At 38.5% G+C, this 22,133-nt stretch overlaps 1 protein-coding gene and 1 pseudogene across 1 annotated transcript; one reads left to right on the top strand and one right to left on the bottom strand.

Moving 5' to 3' along the window:
- Positions 1-265: 265 nt before the first annotated feature.
- LOC140236597 (integrase/recombinase xerD homolog) lies at positions 266-6,614 on the bottom strand (annotated as a pseudogene).
- A 2,877-nt stretch (positions 6,615-9,491) lies between these two features.
- On the top strand, positions 9,492-22,109 carry LOC140237318 (U2 small nuclear ribonucleoprotein A'-like). Its single transcript, XM_072317256.1, has 10 exons — positions 9,492-9,602; positions 14,389-14,429; positions 14,986-15,092; positions 15,982-16,060; positions 16,641-16,687; positions 17,287-17,389; positions 17,934-18,013; positions 18,657-18,729; positions 19,319-19,430; positions 20,246-22,109. Exons 1-10 carry the CDS (start codon positions 9,521-9,523, stop codon positions 20,359-20,361), a joined length of 840 nt encoding a protein of 279 aa, XP_072173357.1. The 5' UTR covers positions 9,492-9,520; the 3' UTR covers positions 20,362-22,109.
- The last annotated feature ends 24 nt before the right edge of the window (positions 22,110-22,133 follow it).

The following is a 22,133-nucleotide window of genomic DNA, read 5'->3' as shown; positions in this document are numbered from 1 at the left end:
TCACATCTTTGTCTGCTAATCCATTGTGCTCGATATTGTGTCTGTGCAAGTGTAGTATTGTGTATATATAGTGTAGCTGAACAACGGGTCTCATTCAATTCATAGTCTCCCTTCTCATACACTACATCCTTTCTTCCTATGTGATACAACGTCAGAAAGTTAATTTCTTTCCTTTATCTACCTCAGGTTAGAACAAGCACAGAAAAATAACAAACAGTGACAAAAGATTGAACGTGTTGGTCAGAGCTGAGCATGATTATTAGCTCGCTGTTTACTTATTCACCGTTGTAATTCGGGCATGAGCATTGCGAAGGTGGACATAACACAAACATAATTTGTATAGCAAGAGAAACGTTAGGTGGTATGACAAGATAAAGTATTAATACTATAAGATTAAATGCCTAGAGACTGAGAAGGGAGGAGGTTAGAAAGGGCGTCTGACTTGATGTAAGAGTCCCTAGCTTTGTCCGACTTCCAACGGCCATGCTGAGAAATCAGGAATGGAGGTACGCGATTGTTGCTAGCTGAGGATGCTCCACCTGACCGGAGGCTATGCAAGCCAAACTTAGAGACATCCGGAACAAAGGGCTTCAAAGCCTCTAGGACTACCTCGTGGGTTCTAGTGTAACTAAGGCCGTGGGAAGTCGCGATAAGGCCACCCTTGGAAAGAGTAAGCCTGCGAATCACTGGTAGGAGAATGAGGAGAATCGCCAAGTGCTGCAAAGTATCGTTCTGCTATAACGACGGGGCAGGTCGGTTTAGATGTCCTGGCGATAAAGGTTACATCTCTGCCTTGACGAAACTGGTCGGCTTTTGAAGACGATAAGTGTAGAACTAGCCGATCGTGATGGGTGGTGCAATCCTTCCTCCTCAGCCTGCTGAGGTCATCGAAGCGCAAAAATCCGGCGTAAGAAACGAAACATACGAATAAAATGCGGAGGTCGGCTAAGGATGCGTCGAGGTGACCATGAGAAGCGAGAAGATTTGACAGGATCTCTGGAGTGACAGGTTCTTTGCGACAAACGGGGGACGAGTGGATGCGATAATAACCCTGGACTGCTGTTTTTACCATAGGATCGTCTGTAGGAGAAGGAAGGCCCGCAAGATTGTGAGCCCATTTGACTGAAGCGACGAGCGAATCTGCTGCGGTCTTGGCTCCGTTGACTGAAGACAGGTGACAAAGGTACAGGCAGAGATGGTAAGCTTGGACTGGAAAGGTTGGAACTTCAGGTTTGGAGATGGCCCATTGGACCCATCTGGTCCAACAGGATTTATATTTAGATGTGGTAGAAGAAGCTTTAGCGGACAGGAGGAGAGACGGAAGCACGTCAGAAGTCAGGTTGCGTAGGTGGGGATCGGTGACCGACTCTTTCTTGGTAGACCATGTTTCTATAAGTTAGCTCATGAGAGCAAAGAATGGGAAAAAATCAGTAAGGAGAAAAAGACAGTCGAAAGACTGACAAAATACGTGAAGGTCAGGATAATCAAATAGAGATTTTTAATTAACAAAATTAATTATGCTTAATAAAACAATGTAAATAGCGCATTGCTCTTTTACGAAAGAAACATCAATATAATAACTTAATCAAAAGAATATCAATGGGGAAGGGAAGTGAAGAAAAACTGAGAAGTGAGTGAAAGGTAAGGATGCAAGGCGCCCAGTACCAGACTAATGTGCAAGACACTAGTACTCGGAGGCCACGAAAAACCCCCATACTTATTCATGGAGGAAACGTGGTTGCGTCCAAGGATACTGAGCGAGGGTGCACTCCCATGCTCCTTGCTCCTGATTACGAAATAAAGTGAATGCAACGGGGGGGGGGGGGGGGAATTCATGAAGAACCAACAGAGGGGGGAGGGGTGGAAAGTAGAGCTAATAATGCTCAACCGAGAATGAAGAAAGAATGCGAGCTAGCGCTATAAGTACTTTCGAAATTCACAGTTGCGTAACAAACACAAAAGGCAACACCTTGCGTTCGATACTGAAAAGAAATTCCACTTCTCACAGCTACCCTCCCATAGTCAAGCTTATTATCACCTCCCTGAATTCTTTCTAGTGGTCAAGATCAGGTAATCATCTGACATGCTGATAAGCTACTGGAAAGTCACCAGAAAGTGTTTTGTAAACACATTATGTACTGTGTAAGTGTCATGTAGTATAGTGGGGAACATTGAATAAAGAAAAAGACTTGCATTCTGACTCCAAGAAGAAGTAGTCATACCTCTATTATTCTCTCACTTGGTCTAAGCATCTAATACTACCCCAATAGACATAAAGGCCAGAATTCACCGAGGTAGTACAATTGAAACCATGGTTTAAACCATGTACAATTTGTATGGAGCGCCAAGTGTCGTATGGCCTATTTCGTTACGAAATCAGTAATTTTGTTGACAAAATGTTTGTTAACTAAATGTTGTCATTACAATACTGAATGGTAATTTCGTTGACGAAATGACTGATTTCGTAACGAAATAGGCCATGCGACACTTGGCGCTCCATAGAAATTGTCCATGGTTTAAACCATGGTTTCAATTGTACCACCTTCTTGAATTCGGGCTAAAAAGTAATTCTGATCAACTCTTGAAGGGAAGGGGCATTTGAAGGTGACTATTCTCGCACTGTGATACATGTATTTTGGTCTCCAGATGCTTGACAGACTTATGTTTTCCTGTGAGTAGACTTTATCCCCATGATGCTTCTTGGTGAAGTTTGCCTCTAGTGCCTAGAGAACATCCTTTGGCATAACACTCAACATCTCTCGTGTAACAACTCTACCCCAGTGACTTGAGAAGGTACATTGTACCTCCTTCTGTTGTACATGTACCAATAATGCTCCATCCCAGGTCAGTTTTAATAGCATAAGGTTTAGTGTCATCACTGATAACAACCTTTCTAGGAGCCAACGCTTTAGGGCAATTATACCCGATCAGCAGTCCAACCTCGCAGTCTTGAAGGGCAGGCATGTCCCGACCGACCTCTTGAAGATGTGGCCACTTGTCAGCTGTGTCTTTCATAGGGATATGCTGGCGGTCTGCAGTAATTAACTCGTGTATAACATTTTGTTGTCTTGACTTGGGTATGGGAAGTCATCCCTCTTAAAATCAGGTCTGACATTGCATCACACTGAATAGTAGACGAGGAGGTCATTGTTGACAACTGTAGAAAGGCTATCACTGTACGCCTAAGCTCTTTGCCACATCTTCCAAGATGAGTGATGCCTTGCTCTGAGTGTCTAGCAGAGTATACATCAGAACCTCTTTGTACAAGTGTAGGTAAAAAGAATAAAAATTCAAGGGGGCACTTGTAACCCCCTTATTTTTTTTCTTTTTATTTCTTTTATTTTAACAAAAAAGATAAAGGGGGGCGTGTTCTCGATGCGTCCCCCTTCTTTCCGGAATTCTTAGATCCACCCCTGGTGATTGTTCTGATGCCAACCACACTGGAAAATCATGGACGTATTAGTGGTCCTCCCAAAATTCAACTTCTGAGACGTAATTACTGCTTGATCTGTCGCATTTCTTGATGGTTTTGGGTCTGATCTTCACTGCCACCAGTGTTGGGTTGCCACTCATGCAAGGTGGAGATACATGTATTACGCTTCCTGTAGACCTCACAGGTGTGCCTCTTCTTGCAATCCTTTGAGAAGTGGCCCTTCCATAGGCAACCAAAGCAGAAGCGGGAGTCTTGGATGAACTGTTTGCCTTCATCTAGTGTTTTGGCCATGAATTGTGAGCACTTTTCCAACTGGTAGTCTGTAGTGATGCGACGCACAAGCTGCAGGACTTTGGAGCCTTCTTCTTGATTGGTCCTTTACTCCCTGACTGGAGTGTCGAAGAAACTCCTCTTTGCTTGTCTTTTGTTTCTGTGGATGCCCAGATTTTGCTCTTTTCACAGCCTCTGGTTGCAAATACAGAGCTTTTGTCTCTTTTGACTTCCCCTCTGTCTTTGGCTCTCGATCCTTCCTGTGAATATCCTTCTTGACTCCTCAATGCGCTTAATGAGGAAATTAGGTTGTTCGCAATGCACGCTTCCTTTGACACAAAGACTGTGAACTCTGCGAAAGTTGGATAATTCTTGTCTTCTTTGAGGGCCTCAGTCACAACAGGATTCCACCTTGAGATGAACCATTCAGGCAGTTTGTTCATGAGCTTCTGATTTTCTAGACAGTCATTTAGCTCTTGAAGTCCTTCGACATAATATGCCATTATGTCACAGCAACTGGTGAAGAAATCTGCAAATTTCTGCAGGGCTGGCACATCTTTGGCCATTTACTCGGCTGGACTCTAAAGGCCTTGAGAATCTTAAATGGGTGTCCATACCTTGTTCGCAGTGTCTTCCATGCCCCGTCATAATATGTGCCATAGGTAGTAGCAAAGGAAAAGGTGGATATTGCTTCCTTATAGCAGGCCCAGACACAAAATAAAACTTTTCTTCAGGTGGTATGCCTTGATTTTTTTTTTAATGAGAGTTTTGGAGCTTCTCTCAAAATCAGGGAACTCAATGGGTTTCTACTGAAGACTGGTGGAACAGACACAGGCAGTCTACTGCTTCTGTCTTTATAATCCATCTGTCAATACTTTGGTGAATGTGTTGGTGTCTATGACTTGTGTTACAGGAGTTGACACCTTGTGCAGCCTCACCTGTACCTCTTCCTTTTGGGGTGTAGTGTGTAGCCGCTGGGAATGTGGGCACAAAGTGCATATCCAAGGAAATTATGGAAAGCTCAACTTAACAAAATTTTCTCTGCGTTTGCATGGAGTACCAAATTCACAGTTTTCATGGACATGATAAATTTGTAACTTGGGTCAGATTTTCCCCAAACTTTGTGCAAGAATGAAACATGACTGGGTGATTGAGTCAGCAAGTTATGAGAAATACAAATTGTAATGCAGCATTTTTATGAAGGGTTTGTTGAACAGTAAAAAGAAATTCACTCTGCCACCAGTGTTCTCAGTATGTAGTGAATAGCTGTGAAGGCAGACACATGACTATAGCCGCTATATACCCAATGTAAAAGGAGAGGAATTTTCTTAACAGGGGCGGATCCAGGAATTCCGTAAAAAGGGGGTACCTTTACAAAATTAAAGGGGGGGGGGGGCACATGCACCCCCTCCATTTTTATGCCTCCTTTCTTTTTATTTCTTTTGTCTTAACAAAATAATAAAGTGGGGGCGAAAACCCAGTGCACCCCCTCCTGGATCCGTCACTGCTTAATGAGACCCAACGTATGTTTTGTCATGTACAATGTATCATTTTGTTTGTCATGAAGTAGAACTTTAGTCTCGTCAGTTTCCTGTCCTGTGGGACCTTCTTTGTGGAGAGTGTTTTATCTGATAGTGTAACATTACCCTGCACAGCCTGCAGTAGAATCAAATCTTTCACAAAACGCTCTGTATAAAATTTTAACAAAAAATTACTTGAAAATTAGATAAAATCATGGATGAAGCATTTTTGTCGCATCAAACGCCTTTGAACGGTACAACTTTTTGAAATACACACATTGTCAATATGGGAAAGCAGGAGTGTTGGTTTCATAATCACCGCTGACGTTTACAGTTAAAACGCACAAGGCGCGCTTGAAGACGATATCTTCACACAACGGCTGCAAAACACAAGTTGAATTATCATGTTAATTTTCTTTGTGTGTGCGCAGTGCAAAGTACCATGTAATTTGATTGCAATTTGAATTTGAAATCTCTGAAGAAAACAAGGGTGTCGGTTTTTAAGACACCCAAACATACAGCATTGTTGCTTTGCACTGGGCTGTGTATAGCTAGCGCTAGGCCTACAATGGATGTGTATGTGCTAATAGCAATGAATAAAAAAAGAATTAAAAAAAATATATGACAATATTATTATCCCTTAAAATCTAATAAAATTTGAGTTTACAAATCGGTTAGTTATAAGACTAACTTGGAAGTCTTGACTTCATGTCGTGACTTGAACTATGTGCAACCTAACTTAGGTCCTAAGCCTTAACAAAAGTCTTCAATAACAAAAGTCTTCAATAACAAAAATCTTCAATAATAAATAAAACAAATTTCTAGGACAAAAAAAAATAATGATAATCAAAATTGTATGCCATGCTACCTACCTTCTGAAAATGACAGCATGTCGAGGAGACTTGACAAAATCTCAGATTCAGAGAGCTGACTCAAACAGTGTTCTCTTTTAATGCACTTGCATTGGCAATCGAATGCTGCAATAAGTTGTCTTTCTTTCAGCAAGTCAGTGTCACTATCTTCATCGTGCGTGTGGTCGACATCGTCAATAATGGGTTCATCATCAGTGCCGGTGGCAGTGTAATTCTGCGCGGGCACAACGGGGTCCTTCCTTATCCAATCCGTACACGAGCGGGTTCCTGCACGAAGCTGCAGCCTGGGACTGAGTCTTGAGTTTCAGTTTCACCTTTCTCTCCTTCTTCTTCATCATCTTCCTCGCTATCGCTGTCGCTCGAGCTCTCATCGTCGGTTCTATCTTTAAGGAAAAAGTCATTCACAAGTTCCCTCAGCTCGGGACACTCCGAGAAATCTTTGAAGTCTGTTAATATTTTGGCAATTTCTTCTGCCTTCCTTAGGCTTCGCTCACCGCGAGTGCCTGCTGCAGTCGCCATTTTTAAAGCCCATGATGAGAGCAAATGACGTCATGATTCAGCAATTGGCCAATCAGCGGCCCGAGAAACGGCATTCCTAGCAACAAGGGGCATATTTGTTTACATTTTCTTAAGTATTTCTTTCAAATATTTAAATGAGGTGAATGTTATGAACACCATTTTTGGAAAGTTCATTCACAATTCTTTCGGGTCATACCACTTTTTGGTGGGTGAAAATAGGTAATAAGGAGGAAGAAGAGCACAAAAAAGGGGAAATGTTGAGAAATTTTTGTTTTTTGTGACAGGATTTTCAAAGTAACATGACATCAAATAATACCAAATTTAGGTCATGTGCAGTGGGAAAGTAGAAAATATAATTGGCACATGTGAAAGAAGAGAAATTTTCAAATTGGTTTATGAAGAAAAGTCAATTTTGAATTTTCACCCCCTTTCACATTATTTTGGCCCGTATCTCAAAATGAACTTTGCCGACTTCTGGCTGATTTGGCTTGATCTCACCACATTTATAGTTCAAATACCTCATGTAATGTCACACTCAAATGATATTTTGTATATATGCAAAATGTTGTCTGAAATACATTAAAAAAAAATGCATCCACCTTCTTGGTCTTTACTGTGAATTATTTTTATGAATTATGTATACTGTGTGCTGTTGTTTATGGAAAGTGTCACTATGGTCTCATGATCAGGTGATAGTTCAGTTCAATCAGTTTATTTCATTCATCATAAAATACATAACAATACAAGGACATATACAACTACAAACTTAGAAAAATTAGTTTCATGTGAATGGGGATCAACAAAAAGAACTTTAAAGTTGTATGACACGTTAACCCCGGAAATATGAAATATTACATCGAGAAGGACACAAAATACAAACACAACCAGACAATCATAAAAGAGGTAGATAACGTTACAAAAGTAGCTTTCAAACAAATCAGTGACAGGAAGAATACAAACTCATAAGACAATCTTTATAAGCACGTTAAAAACCATTAAGGAATGGGATATTTTGAAGATGGAGCGGTAAACTATTCCAAAGGATTGGACCTTTAATAAAGATATTGTTTCTATAAGCATTTGTTCGCACCAAAGGAAGGTGAAAGTGACCGGATTTTCGCGTGTGGTAATCATGAATAGTATTATTTAACTTAAACTTTCTTAACATAAACTACAGGCAGCAACCTGTGGAACATAAGTACATAAACATGGTCGTGTTCAACATATTAATTTCATATACATTCAATAAGTGTAATTCACGGAAAATTGGCAATGTATGGGTCTGTATGCATACTGTATTTTGTGATCAGAGAGAGAGAGAGAGAGAGATAGATAGTGACAGACTGACAGACTGACAGAGAGAGGGAGACAATCAGGAGCGGATCCAGGAATTCCGTAAAGGGGAGGCGCCTTTGCAAAATTTGAAGGGGAGCGCACGCACCCCCCCCCCCCCATTTTGTACTTTTTATATCTTTTGTTTAAAAAAAAAAAGTAAAAAGAAGGCACTTGGAGCGCCCCCCTTTGGATCCGCCACTGACAAGGAAAGACAAGGAGCATTGTAGACAAACAAGAGATCACAGTACTGTACATCATGATGTAATGTAGGACTCTTCTGAATACGTCGTGTATTATATACTGTGTGTGAAACAAACATACAGTACTTTGTACAACAGAGCACATGTCCAGAACACTTCCAAACAGGCGTGAAATGATACACTCTAAAAAAAAAGAGATCCCACTTTGCACAATTAAGGTCCTCACTAGGTCTTTTTACTGAGTATTGTAAGCTGTGTCATGTAATAAAAGCATGTACATTGGATGAAAACTGAATTTAGAATTTTCTTGGGGGTGAATTGCCATATCATCGACATTAACCTTTAATAGAAGGTATGATTTGAAGCAATAAGACAAAAGTACAGAAAACATGCAGAATTAGATATGTTTAACAAAGGAAATTCTGCAGTAGCAATTTAACTCGACATTCTTGCTTAGTTTTTGCTACCTTTGGTTCTGTTCTACATGGTGCTCAATACAATAAATATACATTCTCTAAAACATGACGCGTTTGTTTTTGTTTGTTTTGTTTTGTTTTTTGGGTTTTTTTGTTTGTTTTTTGTTTGTTTTTTTGCTCAACATTATTCTATTGCCTCAAGCATATAACAATGGGCAAAAATATGACATGCATACAACGATACAAGGAAAATAAAAAGAGAATTTCACAAAACATTACTTTTTGAATAAAGTGCCCATTTCTTCGACTTGTTACTGATATATGTTAAGGGTAATATTATTCCCCTGCCTTCTTGAAAGAGAGAAGTCAAGTGTTCTTTTGTTATGCAAGAAAAATGGAAATATTATAATTCTTTCTTTATATCGTTGTACACATGTGACATCACAAGCTACAGTAGTCTTTTCAGCCAGCCGTGACTGAGCAGAAACTTCAAAAATATATAACTTTTGAAAGCATTGTCCGCTTTTCCTCAAACTCTCACTGATGTGTTGACTGTTGTAGTAATATTGCCACATATTTCACTCAACCCACATGTCTATGAAAGTGAACTTGTCCTTTAATGGAACAGATGACACTACACATACTGTATTTTCTCAATCAGTAAATCACTGGTAAAATGAGAATTACGATGTGGCAAAATAATACTGACCATCAATTGGTAATAGAAATAATGTCTTGCACAGTGTAATACAGAGTTGGCAATTTCTTTTTAATTTTCACAATCGCGCTCGTCATGGAATGTTTCGAGCATTGACAAAGTAACATACAATGCTGCATTAATACTCCCTCATAACACACGTACGTAGAATCCGGAGCGCGTTTACAAAACGTGCGTTGTGAACGTCAAACTAGCGCGTTACCTTCGCTGTTCGTTTTCATACTTTCTAAAGACAAGATGGTCAAATTAACACCAGAATTGATAGAGCAGGCTGCGCAGTACTTGAATCCCGTCAGAGACAGAGAACTAGATCTTCGAGGTAAGTAAATTCTGGCCCACTTTTTTTTCGTTGTGTCTGAGAACAACATCTCGATATCTCCCGTCCCGTAGTGTAGTGGCCGTGCATGTTAGTTACGTTAGTCACAGTAAAACTTTACACGCAATGGCAATGGCCAATGCTGTATGCTGCATCCGCGTAAAATCTCTCCCGCTGATCCGAGGGCTATGGTCAGGAGCAACCAATATTGATGCCTCTGTTTTCTAACGTTAGACTTTAATGTTACGATCGTTTGGCGCGTCTTGCCTGTCATACCACAGTAGCCCATGCCTAGCCTAGGTTCTACAGTGTAAAATAAAAAGGGCGCTAGTGTTTTCGCACCTGTTTGTCAAATGATCTCCAGTGGCAATGCCAATGGCATATGTAATGGCATGGCAATGCAATTGCAGCAATGATTGATGATTTTCAAACATGCACACACTCACCCTACTCTAACATTACACATGTCTGAATATACAACAGCCTCAAATATTTGCATCTGAGTGAGTGAGATTCAAGTCCAGTACTAGTAGAAAAGGAATTGTCACCATTTTTGACACTTTTACACATGGCGGACTAGATGTAGGGTCTATAGTAGCCCTACTAGACTATCGACCACCTTCTTTTAAACCGACCGCGTATAATTCGCGCACTGAACACTTGGTACGCACTTCTCTGTGCGCAAAGCACATAAAAATGGATTGGCTTTGAATGTAGATGAGGATGGTGTGGGAAAACGCGATAATTCACTGTTCATTAATGGTTTTAATCAAGGACAAAATTTCAAATGAATATTTTCACCGAATCGTAATGACAGCACAATGTAATGTCTATGGAAGTTTCTAAAAGGCTTCTAAAAAGCTTCGAACAACACGGTGTTCAATACAACTCGGTTTGCGTGCATTGTCAATGCAAAAACAGCGGTCGATCCTAATAACGCGATTTACCGCGGGGAGCTGAAACGAGGCCACGCAAGTTCGTCGGCGATATTTTTGCGCTGAAACTTCGAATCGAAAAGGGAACAACGGCATTTGATAGAGCTGGATTTTCTCAATCACGTAGGTCAAGTTTTTTACGTGAATTTCAGTGTTAAACATTCGGTAATCATGTAGAAATGCACACCTACTGTTCGCTTCGCCGTTTGTCAATCAAATTTTATGCAGCTATTGGAGATGCTAAATTGAACCATATCAGAGATTTTCATGGGATTAGAAAGCCGAAAAGGTAAGAAAAAATGAGAAATCGGAGTTGAAAAGTACGTCGGTCGCGAACATAGTCTCCGACATAATGTACATGTAGTGCACCGCCGATTCGCAGAGAACGATGTCAACGATTATAATCGATTCTGTTAGTCTCTAATTAGCCGCTTACTAACAATATCGAACTTGACTCGTGCAATACGTGTAGCCCCTACTTTCTTTTTCGTATTTTTTATTTCTTATTGTTAGCTCACCTGAGTCGAAGGCTCAAGTGAGCTATTGTCATAGTTCTTTGTTTTCATTGCCACTATCATAATTATCACTATTCAAATTATTGATACGATAATTCATACCAGGATTAAGACATTGATCCTTTCTTTAAAAATTGTGGCAAGTATTGATTTTATCATGACAAAAGTTGATAATAATAATTTAATTTGAATAGTGTCGAAGGGAATAGAATGAGGTTGAAGGAAAAGTGGAAGAAAACGGTTAGGCTATATTAGGAGGGAGAGAGAAAGAGAGAAAAGAAGATGAGAAGGAAGTTGAATTCAAAGGAGATTTGTTTCTAGTAATCTACATAATTTATTGGCCTAATTTAATAAATTATTGAGAATAGTATTACAAAAAGCATATGTTATACAATCATGTATTAATATTGTGCACTTAATTGTCATAAAGTGCTCATTTTACATAAAAAGAAACAGAATATTGAAATTGAAATGGTAATAATATGTATGCCTTTGATTGGTAGTTCAACTTTATAGTAGAAAGAAATTGTTTTATTGATAGTATTTATTTTTCCATTTCATTTTTTTTTTAATTATGTATACATCGCAAAAACTGCAACCCCAGTATTTGCTTTTGTTTTGTATTCAAAATCCATTTTATTGTGCAATATTCATGATGGATATTTTAATTCCCATTTTTTCATATATCTTTTACTGTTTTATAACGTTACACATATTATCAGTCCATCATTTAGTCAGCAAAAAATGCTGACAGATATACAGTCACACGCAGGAGAAAATGAACTAAAACGATAAAAAACAGACGCATCAAGATCACTTTCTTTCTTCCACATTTTACTGTCGAGCCGACGTAATTATTTTGGTTAAACACCAAACAAGCGGCTGTAACACAGACTACAACGATCGATTATCATCGTTACATCGCTTTTCCATGTAATCGATCATCCATCGTGCTACGCTGACACAGCCGTCGATCGGCGTACTTTTGAGTCAAAATTAGCTACTTTTCTTCTGTAATTGACTATGAAATTTCATGAAACCGTCAGATATGGTCCATGTTGACATTTCTGATAGCCACAAGAAGTTTTCATTGACAAATTAAGGAAGAAAATGGTAGGTGTGCATGGTGTGCATTTCTACATGATTACCAAACATTCTTATCAAGCAAATAAACATTAGGCGATCGATGAGTAGTAGGTCCAACCCTACATCTACGTCGATTGCATTTAACGTTACACAATTTGACAAATAGTAGGCCTAGTTCGCTCTGCGATAACTAAATTTAAGTGCGTTGCACAGGATCAGACAGCACAGTACGGTTTACAAAACACGTTCACGGCAGCCAGTGCCGCGATTGATCTGAACGTACAATGTTATCTATCTCATAGTGATCAGAGTAAGTTCTTCTACAGTATGGTATCTTTAAAAAGATAATACCGGTACTTTTTCCGCCTTTCAGCTCAACTTGTACTGAGTCGCGGTAGCAATTGATTGAGGATTGGCGTTGTTTGTGTTGTTTGTGTGTGTGTGTGTGTGAATGAAAGAAGATTTTGAAAAATGGGGTAAAGTCAAGGCAAGGGTGAAAGAATGAGCCTTTCGGCTAGGAAAAGGGGGAAAAGGAAATGAAAGAAAAGATTTAAAAGCTGGGAAAAATGAAACAGAAGGTTTACAAACAGATAATAAACTAAGAGTAAAAGATAATGGAAGGAAAGAAAGAAGAGGAACTTGCATTATAAAGGAAAGCAAGGGAGAAATGGATATGTTTGAAAAGAAAACAGGAAAGCGAAGAGAAAAATAAACGAAAGTACACTAGCGCCGTCTAAAGTGACACTAAACCCAAAAAGTGGCGTGAATTATAGGAGCTAGGAGGTCTTAAAAATTCCCTGTCAATAGATGGTATGGTATGTGTCCAACACATCGACACTGTACCTGTACATTGAAACCGACACCCCTCTATTATACATTGCTCTTACAGAACGAACATTCAAGCATGAGACTACACACAGTGGTTCTACATTCTTCACTGGGGATTTGGAGATGTCAAAATATTACTGAAAAACCTGATAATAAACAAGATCAACAACAAAACAAAGATACCATATATTATAAATGCACATTTGAAAAGCATTACATGCATTTCACACTTATTGTCAAGAGAGAGTAGGGGCATTGGTTTCAAAATTACAGCGCAACTGAGTGCGTCAAAATAACACCCCACGTGTTTGAAGCAGTTATCTTGGAACGTGTACCGCAAATTTGCATTTTTAATGAGCACTTGTGGACTTGTTGAGTATTTTCTTGACTTGTGAGTAAAATTTCAGGCAAATTGTGAGATATTTTAAGTTTCTGTTGTGTTAATGGAAAAACATGGTTTCAATTTATTGGACACCCAACCATACAGCAAATTGGGATGAATGAGGATGTTCAAGTTATTTTTTCTACTTTGTAGACTATCCACATTCACAATTGCTCTTATTTTCTGCTGTAATTATCTATGTGTAATTAGTTGTTGATGGAATATTGTATTTTGAAAGAGAATTGTATTTGTAGTACATGTATATGTACAGTGTACAGATGATCACTTTTTTTTGATACACTGTTTAATGTGAATGATTATTGCATCATATTGTTTTGTTTCATTTGTATATTTACATCAAGAACACGCAATTCAGCCTCTGGGCTGCTATGTATTTTCCTTTTGATAAAATAAACCAATATCTATCTATCTATCTATCTACATGTATATTTTCATTGATACAAACATTAAATTTACATTACATTTAACAAACATTCTGGCAAAGACTTCCTAACTCTAGCTTACATTGTTAGTGATGTAAAACACAGTCCATCGCTGTACACCATAGTCTAATCTTGCTAATGTCTGGAGTAAACTGCTATGAAGAAATCAAATCAAATATCACTACACTGGGTCTAGGTCTAACTGCAGCTGTAGTGTTGGACTCTGTAGCCGAGGTCACACTTGGGACTTTCAAACAATCAAGAAGTTTAACATCGCAAAGTCTTCGCAATATTTGGTTGTCTGTTCACACTGACAGTCAAACTCTTGATCTCCGGATCAAGAAGTTTGGGTTTCTAGTGCACATGTGCAAGAGAGATGACTCTATAAATCTGTGGATTCACTGTAATGTTTAAAAACAAAGTTGATAATTCAGCAGTGATCATTTCTGTGCCTTATTTATTCTCTTTTATATGTATTGAGAAGATGCTTGTGAAATGCCATGTACTGTATGACCTACCAAGGGCTTTGTAACTCTCATATTGTTCATTCATAAGCGTATATATGTATTAATGTTTTCTGTTACTTGTATTTGCGTGTAGGATACAAGATACCAGTAATTGAGAATCTTGGAGCAACTGTGGTAAGTGCATTGCGGTAGGTAAAACGTAGCACATTAATCATTGATGAATTGCACAAAGCTTGATATAGACACATGAAAATCTAAAAGTAGTATGCAAACTGAACAGTTGAGTGTCAATAATTTATTGAAACAAAGATAAGAATATATTTGTGTGTATGTTAGAATTACAAAGGTGTGTACAAATGTATGTTATTGATGTGTAAGTTGCTGGAAAGTCTGAAGTAGCAGTGATAGTCTGAAAGAATATGTTCATGGATACTGATTTAACAGTGACTCAGAAGAGATTCAGTGTATTGGTTAATTTCAAGCTTATACTCAGTGTATATTTCTATTTTAGTATGTTTATTCTGTTTTTGTTTTTTTTTTGTGAGAGAGAATCAGAGAATTTTTTGTTTTCGGTCTGTTATAACCCATGTGTATGGAGTGTAATTGGTATTTTGTTGTGGTAGCCCAGAAAGGGATGCAGAAGCTGCCTCCAAACTACAACATGAAATGTTTCCTGCCAGACATGCTCAAGTTCATGTCACTCAAAAGCTGTCTTTTGAAAATTCTGCAGGACCAGTTTGACACCATCGACCTATCGGACAATGAACTCAGGAAACTGGATGGATTTCCCCTACTCAAGAGGCTTAAATGCCTGCTGCTTAACAACAATAGAATATGGTGAGCAATGCATTTTCACAGGTAACACAATCAACTTTGACTTCAACAGTTGTCTGTTTATTTTTTCTGTTTTTTTCTTCTGCATCCTTTTGAAGAGTTTCTTCGTGGTATTGGATAAGTACGTGTGGTGACTTGACATCGGCAGTGTAAAAATCATGAATCTAAATTGTAATTACCGATGTTTTGGGTGAGCTCTGGCTTGCTTGTGGTTGGTTGAGTCAAGATTCAATCCCCCGACCCTTCTTCAATGAGAGGAATGTCTTTTTCTTCTTTTTTTATTTAAAGAAACTGAAATGTGTGTGTGGGGGGGGGGGGGGGGGGAGTGGTCTGCAAGCTTTAGCATTGTTTGAGGAAATCTATGTTATATCGAAATGGAGAAGAAATGTAGAAAACATTGCAGAAATGAATAGCACACTTGACATTTGTGTAAAATTTGTATTGTAGTGGACTACAGATATATACTGTATACACTGTTATTTTCGCGAGGGTTTAATTTTCGCGAATTTCGTGAATCGCAGATTGATCGCGAATTTAACAACACGCGAAAATGTCTCCATGCGCCCTGTTAATAGTGCATTAATGTAAGCGTCGGTGTCAATTTGCAAAAACAACATCTCGCGAAAATAACAGTGTATACAGTAATTCCATCCACCATCTATTGTTGTGTAGTAGTGTTGCAGCAAGATAAAGACATAGCATAACAATAAGTTGAAAAGAAAGGGTAGATGAATGACTAGACAGGAGCTGGTCATTTAGGATAGAGGCCAGCACCTTTTGTCTCCACAGTTTGCTGGAAGTCACTTCTCTTTCATATTTTGCACATATTCAACATATTTGTTCTCACGGTTTTGTTAACAATTCTGTATTTTCATTTTGCACCTAATTTTAGTCGGATTGGAGAGAATCTACAGGAAAACCTTCCACGCCTGGAATCCATAATCCTCACAAATAACAGCATTGCTGAACTGGTATGTTATTATAATGACGTCCTTCTTTATCAGCTTCTTAACTGTGAATTTAATTGATTAACCTGCTTTCTTCAAGATGATATGCATTTTCTCCTTGGAAAAAAAAGAAGAAGTTAGTATTAAGTTAGTATTGACTTATACAGTAAAAAGTACTAAGTTGCCTATAAATTTGTGGAAATCAATTATTTTGATGTCATTGATATAAAGAATCATAGCTAGGATAGCCTGCCTTCTTTGTTTTGTTATGTGTTTTTTTCCAATTTCACTAGTTTTTTATTCTTTTCAAAGTTTCAGCAATTAAGTAGAAGAAATGAAATTAAACTTCAAAAAAGACTTCAGCTAAAAGGGCAGCCTTTCTCATGTTGTAAATTACACAAAGTTCATTGGAATTTTAGGAGAGCTGAGATGTCTTTGTTTTTAACAACACAGTTGTACTGGGGGGAAACTTCCTATTGAAGGCAGTCTGTGTGTACACAAACTTATTCATGACAAGTGATTACAAGCAATGTCTACGGGGAATATTTTGAATATACTGTTTCATGTTTTACAATCATATATGAATCTATATTGCATTCCACAGGGGGATCTTGATAACCTTGCATCCATCACACAACTAACAACATTAAGGTGAGTACTTTTTTTTTTCCCTTATACCATTCCTAATGCATATGAAATGCATTACACAGACAGAGCCATACTTAACAGCATCTGCACGCTGTGTGCATTTGTTCTACACTCTGTGTGTATCTGCCAATATTAAATGATTCATATTTGATTGTTTTTGTTTTTTGTTTTTTTTTTTAATTCATTTGTGATAACAAATGCTGCAGAATGTACAAATCATCTGGGCTCAACATTAACTTTTTTCTCAGATGGCCCATTAGGGCCACTAAAACCATTGAAGTTTTTATTATTTATCTTAGTTGCCTGATTGGGACACTGAAAGATAGGCTCTCTGAAAGTTTGTTGGCCCAACATCAACTTTTTATGGGTTGTGGGTCTCCACTTATGTCAAGCCCTGATATTATTGACAACATGTTCTCTGCATATTTTGTGTTGTGGGGGCTCTCTGAATCTAGTCAGTAGAAATGGAAATATTTTAATCTGCAGTGGTACATATGAGCTGCAGCAGACAGGTTCTTAGATCTAATCTATTGCTGTGCCTGTTTGAGTCTGAAGTTTGCCATCATTAATCTTTTTATTTGCTCTTTGCACAATGTGTCCAGCCTCCTCAGAAATCCAGTGATGGGGAAGAAGCACTACAGACTGTACGTCATCCACAAACTTCCCAACCTCAGAATACTGGACTTCAGGAAAATCAGGCTCAGGGTAAGGTCACAAGCTCTGTCAGATCCAGAGATGCCAGCTGTTTTTGTTTTTGGTTTTTTTTTTTTTTTGTTTGTTTGTTTGTTTTTTTTAGATAGTATTTTGTACTGTTTTTGCCGATAATACTGCAGGTTCGTTGGAAAGGTTGTTTCCCAAATTGTATTACTAAGTACTACATATTTTCTAATGGGCATCTAGGTCCTTGCCCACAAATTTGGCATCAGTTTTTTAGTGAGCAATACGACAGGCATCAAATTTCTGTAGATTTCTTTTAGGTCATGTTGAATTTTCTGCTGCACAATCTTAGTGTACCTGACCCTTTACAGGCAGTTGTTATTTTCTTCTTCTTCTCTTTTGTGTGTGTCATCTTCCTTTTCTTCTGCGCTTCTTCTTCTTCTTCTTCTGCTTTTTTAACCAGCTATCAGATGTGATACATGTTCAGTGTCATGAAATCCGTGTGAGTACAGTTATTAATTTGAAGGGTGGTGTTAAATAGGGGGAGGTGATTGCATGTTTTGATTACTTCACTTTTTTGCTGGCATTACAGGAGAGGGAGGCAGCAGCACAGCTATTCAAGGGCAAGAAGGGAGAAAAACTGGCCAAGGATCTGGGCAGGAGATCAAGGACGTGAGTAGAATGAGCAGAGGCCAAAAATGAAATCAAAGTTCTTCATTTTATTATACACGGCTCACAGAATGTCGTTTTTGCCTCATATTCGTGCAGCAGGTTGTGACTAATATGTTAACTGGATGCACTGACTTTGAGATGTGTGTTGTTTAGATTTTCGTTTTGCTGGAAGTGTGGTCTTCATACCCCTTTGAATCTTCCGTATAATTCTGCTGAATTAATTATGCCGAAAATGTGTACATTCCAGATTCGTTAGTTTCACAGCAAAAACAGACCCGATAGGTCGATTACTCAGTCAGTATGTTGTATCATTAATTGAAATGAGTATGCTCATTCTTTTGATTCTGTTGAATTTTATGCTGCAAATATGCAAATTCCAGAATTGTCCCCGTTTCACAGTAAAAACAGACCTAATTGTTGATTACTTGGTCTAGTGTATCCCATTGTTAAATGAAATGAGGATGGTGATGATCCACAGCATTTGTACTAGCCCCAAACATCCGTTGTAGAAACATTCAGAGGCACAGACTCTTCCAAGGGAGTTAGCAATTGAATGCCTAGTGAAAAATGTGAGTCTTGAGTGAGGCTTTGAAGTGCTCCAGTTTGTCAATTTGTGAAATGTCTGTGCTTTACATTAATACAGGTTTGTACCAGGGGCTGGCCTTCCTGCTGAACAGAAAACCGGTCCATCTCCAGAAGACATTGCTGCCATCAAGGTGAGTGGTGCTTCCTTTCTCGCCTTGGCAAGGTAAATACACTTATTTTCATTTATTTATTTATTTTTTTCGGAGCAGTGATATATGTGGGAGATGGATATGCCTGTGATATATCTTTTAACTGGATTCATCAGTAATATAATTTCATGTAGGTGGATACAACAGTAATAAGTTGTGTAGATGCATACATTATTTATCTGGTAGGTGGCTACGTGAGTAGTATATGCAGTAGAGGTATACATCAGTGATTATATCCAGTAGATGGATGCATTAGTCATATATCCTGTAGATGGATAGGTATTATCAGTGATATATTTGGAAGATCAATACATCACTAATATATTTTATAGATGGATACATTAGTCATGTGTGTTTGAATCAGTGCAACCTGCCATAAAGTGAATTGTTGAGAATATAAGCATCAACTAGCGTTTTGACCCAAACTAGAGACATCACAACTGAGAGACAGTAGTCTCATTCATTGAGCCACAAGTGCTCAGAGTAAGTGTGAGAAAAGAATGTCGGTGCAGACAGGGGCAAAGTATGCTAACAATTGCATTTGTATGCTGTGTGTCCGTACCCTGTACAGGCTGCCATTGCCAAGGCAGAGAGCTTCGAGGAGGTGGAGAGGTTGAAGCAGCTGCTGCAGTCAGGCCAGGTGCCGGGGAAGGACGACGCTGCCGGCAAGAAGAAAGCGCAAGGTATGGTGGCTGCAAGGGTCCCCATCTTTGGGTAAAGTCCCAAACAAGAAGGTCCCTTGGTAGATGATATATATACTTTGTTTTCAATTATCTCTGCAGTGTTGCCATAAGTATTGTTTTGCAGGGATTCAGATTCATCCTCTGCGGGAAATTCACCACATTACTGCTACTTTGGATTAGAGGGGGCATGACATATACTGTATATTTATGGGGTGCCAGAATTGGCACTGTGTGTATGTGTTACATCTGTTTGCAAAACCCATGCCAAGTATGGCAGCCCAAGTCTAATGTCTTTTCTTTGCTGTCCATAATCAGAGCAAGGATTACGCAAGAAGTTTAAGAAGAAACAACTTATTCATTTCACCCAGTTGTACAGAACAAGGAAAAATGACATTCAGTTTTCATTGCATGCTTTCAGGTTTAAATGGAAATATTGTGGTAGCAATTTGATGTAGTGGAAAAGGTTTTAGCTTCTTTTATTGTTGTGGGTCCTGCCTGTTGTTAACATCCTTACAAATAAGCATCATCAATAGTTAACCGAAAAATGAATGATTTCCAACTTAATGCATTTCTGCACAGGAAGCAAATATTTATGTGAGTTGTTAATTTGACTTGCAAAATTTGTTCAAATAGAAACATAGTGAAATGTATGGCACATTAAGTAAAACCATATCATTTCATTAATGCTCTCATTGTTTAATGCATGGAACCTTCATATACTTGCCAGAGAGTTGTGAAAAATGTTGAGAGATGATATGTGTTTGGATGAAAGAGGCTTGCTTTACTCCCTCTATTTCTCTTTCTCTCTTGTCCAGCTGAAGGAGGAGAGGAGGAGGAGGAAGAGGAAGAGGATGCAGGGGAACCAATGGATGAGGGTCAGCCTCAGCAGCAGCAGCTGACCAATGGGCAGCCGCCGATTGCAGTTCACTGACCAGTAGATGACCACAGCGTTTCCAGAGATCAGGAACTTTGATGTCGTATTTGAGGTTATCATTGGGAGGAAACTCTCGACAGAACTCTGACTAATACTCTGTTGACATTGCCCCAGACTGACTGGAATGTGGAAAATGCTGACAGAAGAGAGATGCAAGTGTATGAGTCATACTGTCCTCAAGTTTGTTTCAGCCATGGTGATACATTTGAGGACACTTTTCTGTTAGTGGACGGGACATCCCAAGTTCTTCGCTCTTGCTCTTTATTTCATTTTTTTTTTTAGTCTTTTTTTTTTTTTTTATTGCCAAAGTTGTCATGAAGTTTATAAAGGGATATCAAGATGTGAAAAGAGCTGTGGATGTTAAGAAGCCAGAGCCCTTCTGTGTGTGTGTCATCATGGCATATCTCTGCCCTTGAATATTATATTTGACATCTGTGCGGATTGTTGGATGAACTTGACAGATAAGATGTACATTTATTGCGTTGCATGACTACTACTGGTAGAAAATAATGCTATTTTAGTTTAGGACACCTTTCTTTTCATTCCAAGTCTAATTTCTGCTTATTAGATGAGATGAGAGTCACCGATATCTTCCCTTATACGATTTCCATCACAGTACATGAAAATTCTCATTGATACTTCTGATGAAGTCTTTGTTAATGAATTCTGTGTGAAGGGACACACTTTATTAATGTAGACTGAAAAGTAAAATCTTTGACCTTGAGTTCAAGTTTGTAAAGATATTTGATACATGAAATACATGATCATAGAGGAAGAAAAGAATAAACAGTTACTTTGAAAGTATGGTAGTAACCATGGGCAATCAAACTGCACCGCTTGTGATTGTCATTGTGTGCATAATGCAATTCCGTGCTTATGAGAGATCTGTATAGAATCCATAATTGTGGATACCGGGTAGTATCCAGTTTATTTCATACTTTATTTATCCTGTTGTTATTTCCATTTACTAGTGAATTACTTCTTTCTTGTTTGAATATGTACTTGCTTATCTTTCCAGATGGGCCATGCTTGTTTCCTGATTTAACAAGCAGGTGGCAGGAAAAAAGATCAGCAAAGTTGTCGTCAGGTAAAATTTATTTTCAGAAAACTTGTGTATTTTGTGTCTTGGCCCAAGGGGAGATTTGCCCCTTCTCAATTGGTTGTCTTTTATTTTTATTTTATTGTTATTATTATTATTTTAATCAGAAGCACCACAGTGAGATTCTGAAAGGTCATGCTGTTTCCATTCATGTCAGTCAAGCACTGAGTGAGTGGAAGTTTATGGTACACCATGTATATGGTTGCCATGAAAACATGTAGCCACGCCCACCTCATTTCAAGTGGAGAAGAGCAGGGAGTGAAGGATGTGAATTGAAGGTATTCATTTGTTTTTAAAGTGAATATTTTTTTTTTAAGTTATACTTGGATCATTTCATTTGATTTGATATACATTGTAGAATAATCTATCATACCAGTAGTGTTCATGAACATGAAATAATGTCTGAATCATTTGGACCCCCCCCCCCCATTAAAAAAAAAAAAAGAAGTTATTATTAGCAAGAGCTTGTTTGTGAAGAAACTGAGAACACTACATGTAGTACTTGTGGCATTGTCCAGCATCATGTTCATGTGGCAAGCGAAGTGAGAGGTTTGCCTTTATATTCTTTGTATATACACATACCACAGGAAGGAGGTATGTTTCTTTTGTGTAAGATACTTTTCAAAATAAACAACAAGTAAAAACATGTCTTGGTGTCTTTTTGTATGAT

Source organism: Diadema setosum, chromosome 13 (genome assembly GCF_964275005.1).
Source record: "Diadema setosum chromosome 13, eeDiaSeto1, whole genome shotgun sequence".
In the NCBI taxonomy this organism is placed as follows: domain Eukaryota; kingdom Metazoa; phylum Echinodermata; class Echinoidea; order Diadematoida; family Diadematidae; genus Diadema; species Diadema setosum.
The sequence above is the reverse complement of the archived record's forward strand: the minus strand, read 5'-3'. Positions and strand labels throughout refer to the sequence as shown.